Source organism: Danio rerio, chromosome 2 (assembly GCF_052040795.2).
Source record: "Danio rerio strain M-AB ecotype USA chromosome 2, GRCz13ab, whole genome shotgun sequence".
NCBI lineage: Eukaryota > Metazoa > Chordata > Actinopteri > Cypriniformes > Danionidae > Danio > Danio rerio.
This window is the reverse complement of record NC_141022.1, coordinates 53,487,382-53,499,894: the sequence shown is the minus strand read 5'-3', so window position 1 is coordinate 53,499,894 and position 12,513 is coordinate 53,487,382. Positions and strand designations below refer to the sequence as shown.

General features: G+C 34.5%; 1 protein-coding gene across 2 annotated transcripts in view; it reads left to right on the top strand.

The window, feature by feature from the left end:
• The window catches only part of si:ch211-106n13.3, a 58,467-nt gene that overhangs the window by 3,962 nt on the left and 41,992 nt on the right, over window positions 1-12,513 (top strand). The window contains exons 3-13 of one of the 2 annotated variants that reach the window (XM_087239766.1): window positions 114-339; window positions 2,471-2,644; window positions 2,763-2,840; window positions 3,743-3,853; window positions 4,184-4,221; window positions 4,317-4,370; window positions 4,553-4,606; window positions 5,275-5,319; window positions 5,446-5,499; window positions 5,575-5,628; window positions 5,788-5,832. In XM_087239766.1, the coding sequence (XP_087095892.1) occupies window positions 114-339; window positions 2,471-2,644; window positions 2,763-2,840; window positions 3,743-3,853; window positions 4,184-4,221; window positions 4,317-4,370; window positions 4,553-4,606; window positions 5,275-5,319; window positions 5,446-5,499; window positions 5,575-5,628; window positions 5,788-5,832 (933 nt within the window). 2 annotated transcript variants of the gene reach the window in all.

The window sequence follows — 12,513 nt, the reverse complement described above, 5'->3', positions numbered from 1 at the left end:
TCTCATGAATATGAACTGCATTTCAAGCACATGAAGTGTTTAAATGATGTAAATGAGATTTTGATTGAATTGTGGTTGGAAGTGAGTTGACTTTCAGCACGTGTTCCTCACAGAGAAATCTTTCCAGAAGGTCTTCCTCCAGCTTTTGTGTTTGTTGCCACTCTGCGCTTGAAGAATCCTGCTCACTGGATGAAGTTTGACCTCTTAAGAGTGTTATCTCAGGACGGGGTGAAGCAGATCGCTGTGACTGTGAACGGAGCCGACAAGTCGGTCATTTTCACCTGCACCAGCACTCTGAAGACAGAGCAGACCGTCATATTTAATGACCGAGGGATCAAGGTTTGTTTGTTTGTTTGTTTGTATACTTTATTGTCCCTCAAGCGGAAATTTTCTGTAGACTCACCCAGCACTTCAGCAGGTTCTAACACAATAACAATTTAAAAGAGTAAGTCAACATGCAAAATAATTACACACACTATTGTTCAGTGTTCAATAGTCTGATTGACACTGGAATAAAAGAGTTCTTAAATCTGTTCCGTTTCCAGCGGAAAGTTCTGTATCTTTTTCCAGAAGGTAAAAGTTCGTAAGATGGAAAGAGTACATGAGATGGGTTACTTAGATCTGTGGAGTTTCTGTGTCACCTTTAAAGGAATAAAACTTGCCTCACCGTTTACTGTTCCTCATGTGGTTTCAAACAATTATGAGTTTATTTCTTCTCTTGAACACAAACGAAGATATCTTGAAAAATGCTGGTTGGTGGCATATATTCACTTCCATAGTAGGAAGAAAAATACTAACAGGAAGTCGATGGGTGACATCAACTAGCATTCTTCAAAATATCTTCTTTTGTGTTCAACTAAAGAAAAAAACTCAAACACTTAATGAGTGAAGGGTGAGTAAATGATGACAGAGATTTCATTTTTGGGTGAACTATCCCTTTAAATCTCTTTTTAAAAAAAAGTCCCACTACCATTTTACATAGTATCTGTACTAAATAATATGCAACATTAGATTTATTACCAAATTACCTAGTGTGTTGATAAAGGCTCTTAATTTTGTGGATTTTTTTTTTTCAAAGTTTTTCATCAACATTACAGTAAATACTTTTTGAGTAACGTGGAATATGGGATATAGTTATGATTAGGCCTGTGCAGTATTGGAAAAATCTGATATTGCGATATTTAAATTTTTTTGCAATAAACATTGCGATTCTAATACAGTTTCACAAAATAGTTTGAATAGCACAACTTTTGAGCAGTCTATCAGTATTCAGGTACAGACATTGAATTACAGCGCAAAAAAAAAATGCTTTTCTTACTTTGCTTTGTCTCGGTTTTATTCCAAACATCTAGAAATTCTTAGTTCAAGTTAAAAAAAAAGTTTTATTTTCACCTTCAGAAGAAATAAGATAAGACAAAAAATAAAAGGTCAACTATAATTCAGACTCAACATTGCGTATCTTGTGATCTGACTATTGCTGATGCGCATATTGCGATATCGATGCTGGAACAATATATTGTTTAGCCCTAGTTATTATTAAAATATCTATACACGATGAAAATCAGTTGCAGTCAGAAATTGCAAGTAAATTCCACACGTAACTACTGATTAAATATCAAGTTAGATTTTGAATTAAGCAAAGACTGAAATAATGTTTTCTTCAATTTTAAAATGTACTCCAGTAATCTTTATTTGCTACTTTAAAAAGTCTCGTTTACAGTGAAGGAAGAATCTCAAAGCAGAAATTAAGGTCCCACTTTATATTAAGTGACCTTAACTAATATGTACTTACATAAGAATTAATAGTTTGTTACAATGTACTTATTGTGTAAATACATGTATTTACTGTCTACTTATGCTTGATTAAATACCAGTATGTAATTACATCTGTAATTAACTTTTGTAATTACATTTGTAAATACACTGTTGACCATCCCTTACACCTTAACCCACCCTTAAACCTACCCACGCCACCAAACCTGTTCATAACCCAACCTCTATCCCAACTCAAAGGCACCACAAGTGTTCTCAAATACATTATAAACACAGTAAGTACATTGTATTGATTTTTTGATGTAAGTACATAGTAGTTAGGAACACTTAATATAAAGTGGGACCGAAATTAAAAATGAGAAAATATAAAATATTTCATTCTACATCTGCATTTGTCTAATACAATTTATTAACACTCAGGTTAATACTTCACATGTAATGACAATTTTATTTACATAACCAGAAAAGCGCTATTTAAAGTACTTATAAAAATGAGTTGAAACAACACAATTCTTAATGTTTTCTGGGGACAAATTATTTGTTTTATGTTCAATCCGCTTTGACAATTAAGTTAGCTTATTCTATTTGTGTTGGGGAAACAAGAAGGGATTGTATGGAAGCCAGCCTTTTTTTTACAGTGAATGTAAGGAATTATTATTGTTATTATTATTATTAAACATGATTTATGTTTCCATAGAGGCTCTTTGACACAGATTGGCACCAGCTAAAGTTCCTAGTGAAGCCCAGACGCATCACTTGTTTTGTGGATGGAGCGTATGTAGAAGAGCAGCTCCTAGATCCAGTTGTTCCCATCTACATTAACGGAAAGACTCAGGTGGCCAAGAAAGTCAATATTGAAACAACCGTCCCTGTGAGTGACCTCTTTTTGGCACCCCTGCCTCATCACCAACCTAAATAAAAGCCTGTCACCATAATATGGTCCAGCAAATAAAAACTCTCTCTTTTATATGTTTGTTCTCTTGTCCCAGATTATACTCCAGAAGTTGCGTCTGTACTGTGACCCTCAGCAGAGTGAGCGAGAGACGGCATGTGAAATTTATTCTGTGGTAAGACTGTATTAGCTCACTGTTGATTTATGCAAACTTCCATTTGACATGATTTACCCAAGAAGGACATGTTTCTATCAAACAAATCTAAAGAGTCTCAACCAGGAATGCTCAAACTTTTTCTTGTGAAGGGCTTACACCAAACTTGATTGAGGGTGGTGGGCTGAAGGTAAAAATACCAAATATAAGTAGCCATGGGTAATTTTCTAATGTATTTAATATTTAAAGATAACTAGAAAATATTCCTTTATATTAACTAATGCAGTATTCATTTATTTTCCTTCGGCTTAGTCGCTTTATTCATCAGGGATCGCCACAGTGGAAGGAACCGCCAACTTATCCAGCATATGTTTTAGATAGCGGATGCACTTCCAGCCGCAACCCAGTACCGGGAAATACCCAAACACACTCATTCACACACATACACTACGGACAATTTAGTTAATACAATAGGGCATGTCTTTAGATTGTGGGGGAAACCAGAGCACCCGGAGGAGAACTTGCTAACTCCACACAGAAATGCCAACTGATCCAGCCAGGACTCGAACCAGCAACCTTCTTGCTGTAAGGCAACAGTGCTAACCACTGAGCCACCGTGATGCTAATGCATTACTCATTCATTTTCTTGTCGGCTAAGTCCCTTTATTAATGTGGGGTCGCCACAGCAGAATGAACCGCCAACTTATCCGGGACATATTTTACACAGCGGATGCCCCTCCAGCTACAACCCATCTCTGGGAAACATCCACACACTCATGCACACTCATTTTTGTTGGGTTATATAGGAAATATTTGAGTGATTTCCTTCCCACTTTAATTGATGTTTCTCTTTCTTTTACAGGATGATGAAAGGGTAAGTTACTAGCTTAATGTGTTCATTGCTTTAATGTTTTGTGTTTTAGGTCTTATATAATGTTTTGTGTCCTCAGTGTCCTTCCGATCGCTCTCCTTCTGTAGAAGGTTGTGATTGTCCTAGTGGAAAACCTGGTTTGCCGGGTTTACCTGGGCCTATGGTGAGACAACAAAACCTGCATTTTTAAGGATTTTTCCTTACAAAAATGTGCATTTTGTCATCATTTACTAATTCAGACTAAACTTGTTATACATCTTTTTTCATTCTGTCATATAAAAAAAAAGAATACGTTTGGATAAATTATTGGAAAGCGACTTCTTTCGGATTTTTAAATTTATTTTCTATGCTTGTCAATTTGCAACATTCTTCAAAATATCTTCTTTTGTGATCAACAGGAAAAATACACTGTTTAAAGTTTAGAATCACTTGAGGATATTTAAATTGTGAAAAAATATTCATTTTTGTGATCATTTCCTTTGTATGAATTTAGGGTTTCAGGGGGGAGAAAGGCAGAGAGGGACCTCCGGGGCCTGATGGTAAACCTGTAAGTATAGCAGAATTATTAGTGCATTTGGTCAGGAAATTTCGATATATTTATAACTCTCGTGATCTATGTCCACCAGGGTAAAGCAGGGGAGAAAGGAACATCTGGAGAGCCTGGTCGAGATGGACAGAAAGTGAGTGAAACCATACATACATGCTTTATTCCTCTGTGCAATGTTGAAGAATGTTATAAAAACGCACTGATTTGTACTGTGAGTGATAATATTTTTACATATGTAGATATTTATGAAATAACATTAGCTAATAACCCTCAGCTCTATGCTAATATTTTATTGTGCCAATGTTTTATTCACAGGGTGAAGCAGGTGAAACAGGACAAAAGGGGGAGCGAGGACTGGAAGGACCCAAGGTATGTGCATTTTGGGAGTTTTATTCAAATAAAATAACAAATATATGTACATGAATGAATTATTAGCCCCCCTTTAAGTTTTTTTTCTTTTTCAATTATTTCTCAAATTATTTTTTACAGAGCAAGGAAATTTTCACAGCATGTCTGATAATATTTTTTCTTGTAAAAATAGTCTTATTTGTTTTGTTTCAGCTAGAATAAAAGCAGTTTTTAATTTTCTAAAAGCCGTTTTAAGGAGAAAATTATTAACCCCTTTAAGCAAATTTTTTTTTACGATAGTCCACAGAACAAACTATCATTATACAATAACTTCCCTAATTACCCTAACCTGCCCAGTCAACCTAATTAACTTAGTTAAGCCTTTAAATGTCACTTTAAGCTGTATAGAAGTGTCTTGAAAAATATCTATTTAAATATTATTTACTGTCATCATGGCAAAGATAAAATAAATCAGTTATAAGAAATAAGTTACTAAATCTATTATGATTAGAAATGTGTTGAAAAAAAAATCTTTTCTTTGTTAATCAAAAATTGTGGAAAAAAATAAACAGGGGGCTAATAATTCAGGGGGGCTAATAATTCTGACTTTAACTGTATATATGTATATAGTGATATATTTATAAAAAGTAGTATATCGATTTTTCTATTTTCCCCCTAATGTTTAATAGGGTGAAATGGGACCACCGGGGCCACCGGGGCCTTCAGGACCAGAAGTGAGTTTTAAAGTTTTTAATAAATGATTTACATTTTCCCTCAATATTATGAATAAAGGTTACGTACAAAAATGTTCTCTTTATAATGAAAAAAAGCAAAAATTATTCCATTAAAATCTCCTTTAGGGCACAGGCTTTTCCAAATTGGAGATCCAAGACTTGGGGATTCAAGGAGGCATGGTAAAGTCTTAATAAATGAACTGAAATTGATTAGGATCATTAATATTGCTAATACAAACTGTCGTGCTCTTATAGGGAATCCCAGGTGAGCCAGGAGAAACGGGACCACCCGGAATTCCCGGATCAAATGTACATAATATGCTTTAAGAATCTCCTCCTGAATGCTCATATCATGCATAAGTGATCATGAGATTTTTTTTTCTAATTTACAGAGTTGATTGTTATTTGAAAATGGAGGTAAATTTAAATTTAATTGAGACATGTTGACTTATTTTCTGTCTTCCTCAGGGTGAACCCGGGCCACCTGGTCTACCTGGACTTGAGGGTCCGAAGGTAAGACTGATTTTACATTTAAATTGTCTCCTAAACTATAATATAATTTAACTATCATTATTTGTTTATTTATTTTTATTTAGACCGTCACAAAAATGGGGTCATACTAGACACTATAAGCATAACACAGCTTCTGAAACTCTAAAAGTGCTTTTTTTGGTGCACTGCAAAAAATTATTTGCTTACCTTGATTCTTTGACTTGTTTCTAGTTCAAATATCTTGAAATTCTTAAAACAAGAAGCATTTTCTAGACAAGTAAAAAAGTCTTGTTTTAAGAAATAATAGCTAACTCTAATAATAGAGTTTTTCATTAAAAAAGCTAAATAGTCTGCCAATGGAATGAGCAAACTAGTTTTTCTTTTAGACATAAGATTATTTTGCTTGCCTTATTGGCAGATTATTTAGCTTGTTTTAAGGAAAAACTCCAAAATTTTGACATATTATTTCTTTAAGCAAGACAATATTCTTGCTTGTCTAGAAAAGGTTTCTTAAATTAAAAACTTTTAGATATTTGGACTAGAAATAGGGCAATATATTTTTTGCAATGTGTATTTAACCTTGTTTTTTTCAGTACAAATATTAAAACATTCTTCATTAAAAAAGAAAAATTACTAGGTAAGCAAGATGCCATTAAACATTTCTATCTTGTTGTCAGATAAATGTCCACTGTAAACATACACCACTAACCTGAATTCACCAAGTAGGACATGTTCCTGCATTAACATCTATGTAGATCCTGGAACAACATTCCAATCAGCCAATCAGAATTAAGGAATTTGTTTTTCGTTTATGTTAAGTGTAAGCTTACGATTAGATTTATGCATTTCTACATGATTGTTATCCAACTGGTATTTCCCTGTGATTTTGGGAGTAATGTAGAGTTATGGTTGGGTTTAGGGGTAGGTAATAGGTAAAATCTTTGAACAAAAATGATGTTCCAGGATCAACATAGATGTAATCCAGGCTTGTTTCATCTTTGGCAAAATCATAACATGCTTAGGAAAAAACATTACCTGATGCATCATTGGTAATATTTCCGGAAGATGACCATGTTACAGTTTAGCAAAATTAATTCACACCTCCTGAAGTGATGTGCGATGCGCCTTCGCCGTTTGCAATGCATTAAAACATTGTTTTCAGACGCAGCCGCGCTTCATTCTTAAAATGTATAGTTTGTCCAAAGTGATACAAACTATAAAGTATTCTATGAGCAGGGATACAATCAGTCAGCTCAGTCGTCCCACCATAGTCAAAAGTGACATTTTGTGTCTGCCAGTTTGTTTACTTGTTTAGTTCCATTGGCATTTTCCCGCACGTTAATTCTGACCAATCGAAAAGCAGTATAGGAAATACGTTCTATAACATCTGGCCAATGAGTAATGTGGATTTTGTCACATGACTGCATTTTGGTTCTTTTCAACTGGTTCAAACAAAAACAATCAGTGTGGTGTGAAAACCCGGCAGAAAAAGGCTACAATGTATCATTTATTGCCCTTGCTCCAGACCAAACGAACCAAACCACAGATGTGAAAGCACCCTGAAACGCTTTTTTGGACTAAAAAAATCGAACCTGGCACGAATCTATTTATGACGAACGAAAGTTTTGCATGCAGTGTGTCAATACGATTGACAATATGAAGTTGAATTATTTTTTTAACGTGCAAAAATTATGGATTCAGTGTACAATAACCTTAAGATATATATATTATATATATATTTGTTTTAAGCATAATCTCAGATGATTTAGAAAATTTGTGCATGAGAATGAATCTATTTTCTGTTTCAGTACATAGCATAGGCCATCATCATAAATTACTATAATGTGTAAATGCACATTTGATTTGGTCTGTATTTTTAGGGAAGCCCCACCCATCTTTCTTTACCATGAATTGAAGAGAAATTCATTAGTTATAGTTTGTTATTGGAGATGTAAATCAATGGAGCTACTTTCCAGTTTCTGGTTTTCAACATAGACAAACAATCCCACAGACTTTCAACTTCACACCCGCAATCTCAAAGTATTTCAAGCAGCACAGGGTGTAAGCCTTCAGATGTGTTAGGGATGCCATCAGACATCCTCTCACATGTGAAAGTGGTGGACTATTTTCGGCATAAGGGCATATTTGTGGCCTTGTCGTTGATTCTTTTTACCCGTCTCTCTCTGACATTTTTCTTAGCTTTTTGCCAGCAGGAGACTGTCGACTTGCCCAACGTCTATATATAGGGACTTAAACGCCCAGATTATGATGGGTCTATGACACAGTGCGCATTTTGAGCTGCTCTCTGCTCATTATGAATATAAGGTCACATGCCAGACAAATTACTGTGTGCTGCATGCATTTAACATCATTTAGGGGACAGAATTATTGAATACAAATACTAGTATTATGATAGATTAGAGGTGAATGTTGCTTTATGAAGTTTGTGGTTATGTTTTCAGCAGGATGTTGACTGTTTTTAAAAATAAACCTGAGATTGGCAATATTATTGGATACTAAAAACATGTATGAAGCAAATTGTACACTTTTGGTCTTGTAGGCCAACGCTAATGAGATTTTTATTCCTCAGATGCTTTTTAAAGTCCAGGGTGGTTTTAAAAGGTTTACACACTAGAAGATTAATTGCGTTTACTAAATATTTTTTAAGGTATGTGGTTGCAAACAGTTAATACGGGCTGAATTTATACAAACAAATCAAGTTTAGAAATGTTCAACTTAATTTGTTTGTTTAAATCCAGGCCTTATCAATTGTTTGCCACTATTTACCTTAAAATATTGAATAAATCCAACAAAACATTTGTTTTCAGTGCACTAAGCTTCAGCTTTGTCTCAGATATTCATTCATTCATTTTCCTTCGACTTAGTTCCTTTAATCATCAGGGGTCGCCACAGCGGAATGAACCACCAACTAATCCAGCAAATGTTTTACAAAGCGGATGCCCTTCCAGCTGCAACCCAGTACTGGGAAACATCCATACACACGCTTTCACACATACACTATGGCCAATTTAGTTTATTTAGTTCACCTATAGCACATGCATCCAGAGGAAACCCACGCCAACACAGGGAGAACATGCAAACTTCTCATAGAAATGCCAACTGGCCCAGCCAGGACTTGAACCAGCAACCTTCTTGCTGTGACGACAGTGCTAACCACTAAGCCACCTTGTCGCTCGTCTCAGATATTATTCCATACAAATCTTAAAAATAGATATAAAACATTATCAGTGAAAGTGTGTTCAGATCATTTGCTCTTGGAAGAATTTGACAAAAAATATTAGAAAATAATTGAGCTCAATTAATTCTGATTGCAGACTTTATACTTTCTTGGAAAATCTGAACAAACTTTAAGAGATTTTTGTTAAAAGTCTAAAAAAACAGAAGATACTAGGGTTATCTTTATCTCAGAAGAATCGTCTCCAGTTTACCTAGTTTATATGCAAACCTCCATTCACTCTCCACTTGCAATCTCACTAGCTTGGATAAATATTATTGACCTTATTCTTCAAGTACAAGTGGGTGCTGCCATTGGATTTTTTTGGCTCAAGACTTCTGGTATCATACCCTTCCATATATTTGTAGACATTAAAAACAGCTTGAAATGCTGCTTGATGATGCAAACTTGTATTTTCTTATTTCATAATTCAACTTTTTATGTATAGTCATAAACACACTTGTTTGTACACTGAAAAAAATACACTTTGGACCAAAATTACTGTAATTTGTCACAGCTAAATATTTTAGTTTTTCTCAAAGTACGTTTTATCTTGGTTCAAACTAAAACATTTTATTTAACCTAAATCAAAAAAATATTTATTGTGGTCAATAAACAAAATAACATTCACTCAAAGTAAAATATTGGTTACTATAGAGACTTTGGACCAATTTTGCTTTTGACCAATTTAAAAAAAATACTGTAATAAAATGTCAAAAATTCTGTCAAATTGTAGTTTTTACTTGGTTGAAAGTGAAAAATGCCATTTAATATTATTCACAATATTTCTGCATGGGTGACACAGTGGCTCAGTGGTTAGCACTGTTGCCTCACAGCAAGAGGGTCGCTGGTTTAAGTCCCGTCTGTGTCAGGTGGCATTTGGAGTTTGCATGTTCTCGTGTTGGCCCCACAATAGGTGAATTGAATAAACTAAATTGGCCGTAGTGTATGTGTGTGTGAATGAGTTTGTATGGATTGATTCTGCTGTGGCGACCTCTGATTAATAAAGGGACTAAGCCAAAAAGAAAATAAATGAATGATTAAATCAATTAATTGAATTACTTTGGTTCAACTTAAAATCAAAATCCAAGTAAAGTTGTAAACTATTTCTAAACTATTATAAATACATATAATGTTATTGCTAGTTATTTTATTTTCAGTAATGGTGCTTTCAGTATGGCTATACATGTTAATCAAGATAGTAATCAAACTGGCATTAGAAAGAAATTAAACCGAAAGCACAAAATCTGTTTACTTAAATCTGTTTTATGTGGTCACATGACATGAAATCTGCTGGTTTAAAGTAAAAATATTACTTTGAAGAAAAGCTTATGTTTTTAAGTTTACCTATAGGATGATGTTTTTTGCTTTAAGACAAATTGAATAAAACCGGCTATAATCAGAAACCATAATTTTTCACTCAACCCAACATGAAAATTTGGGTTTAACCGTTTTCATTCATTTATTATTCCTAGTAATTTCTCTCATGGGCAGCTGAGTCAGAAGATCTAAACAATTGCAAAACTGAGCGCTCTTTCCTATTACAGAATAAGGTCGATAGAAATACTTTATATTTATTGTTAATGTGTATTTCTCAATGGTTGTGTCTTGGAGATGTAGGTTTTTAGACATGCACTTGAAGTCTGTCAGTCAGATCTATTTTCAGGCTGCTGCATCTGTCTCGGCATCTGCGTGTCGCCCGCTCCCTAAAAATTAGTGCCGCCCTGCCATTTACTGGCTCATTAAATCAAGTCTGTTTATCAGTAAAGCGCTTTGATTTGACTCTTGGCAGAGCTCAGTGTTTGTTCAGGTTTGAATGCAGCTCTGTTTCAAAGATGTGACATTTCCATTTTGTTCCACAAAGCTGTAAAATAACCACTAAAAACATTCAAAAAACTTGTTGATAATGTTCGCTGCAGTTATCTCAGTTGTAATAAAAAGTGATGGTGAATGTGCAGACATGGTTTAATTGTGCAAATTAGTGACTTTTTGATTTCTGTAATATTATAACCATGGCAAATCTAGTCATGTTGCACATTATTAACAACTAGAGCTGTGCAGTTTAGTGTTCAATCTGAAAGACACATTTATTGTTCAAACTACGTTTAATGGGGTTTTCATGCCTGATACATGGGGAAACCTATTTAAAGGCGTAGTTCAAAAAAATGAGAAATGTGCTCAACAATTACTTACAGTCAAGTGGTTTTGTATTTTTCACATTTTCAACATATTTAATTTGTTGAGCTGAAAAGAAGGTATTCGGAATAATGTTGGGAAACAAAAGCAGCCATTGACATCCATTCATTCATTCATTTTCTTGTCGGCTTAGTCCCTTTATTAATCTGGGGTCGCCACAGCGGAATGAACCGCCAACTTATCCAGCAAGTTTTTACGCAGCGGATGCCCTTCCAGCCGCAACCCATCTCTGGGAAACATCGACACATACACACACACCCATACACTACGGACAATTTAGCCTACCCAATTCACCTGTACCGCATGTCTTTGGAATGTGGGGGAAAACGGAGCACCCGTAGGAGACCCACGTAAACGCAGGGAGAACATGCAAACTCCACACAGAAACGCCGAGGATCGAACCAGCGACCCAGCGACCTTCTTGCTGTGAGGTGAACGTGCTACCCACTGCGCTACTGCGTCACCCAATTGACATCCATAAATCACCAAAAAAAAAAAAAAAACAACAATGGAAGTCAATGGCTGTTTTTTTTTTCATACGTTCTTCATTATATCTGCCTTTGTGTTCATCAAAAGAAACAAACTCAAACAGGTTAGAAGTGGAGGTCGAGTAAATCATAGTATCATTTAAATTTTTGGGTGAACTAACCCTTTAAAGTGTGCAATGGTTTCATATTCCAATTAGATTTTAAATTATATGTATTGCAGTTGTTTTATTGTTTATCCTATCTATCTCTAGGAGACATGCTGGACTGAAACTACTAAATTCATTTTAATCTTTGGAGCCAATAATACTTATTATTAATCACTAATGCATTCATAAATGCTTATTTGTAACATGCAATATGCATATTCAAATAATGAGATTGACTTAATACACAAAAAATGTTTTTCTAACTTAGATTTTTTGTCCTGTTTCTAAAAGTTCTTAAATCAAGAAGAATTTTCTAGACAAGCAAATCATATCGTCTTGTTTTCAGAAATAATATGCCAAAATTAAGTTTTTCCTTACAACAAGCAAAATAATCTGCCAATGGGGTGAGAAGAATTATCTTGCTTTTCCTTTTGACATACGATTATTTTGTTTAACCCATTGGCAGATTATTTTGCTTGTTTTAAGAAAAAAAAACAAGACAATATATTTACTTGTCTAGTACAGTCTTCTTGATTTAAGAATTTTTCGATATTTGGAGTAGAAACAAGACAAAAAATCTAAGTAAGAAAATCCTTATTTTACAGTGTACTAACTAAATTAGGAGCACTATTATCAT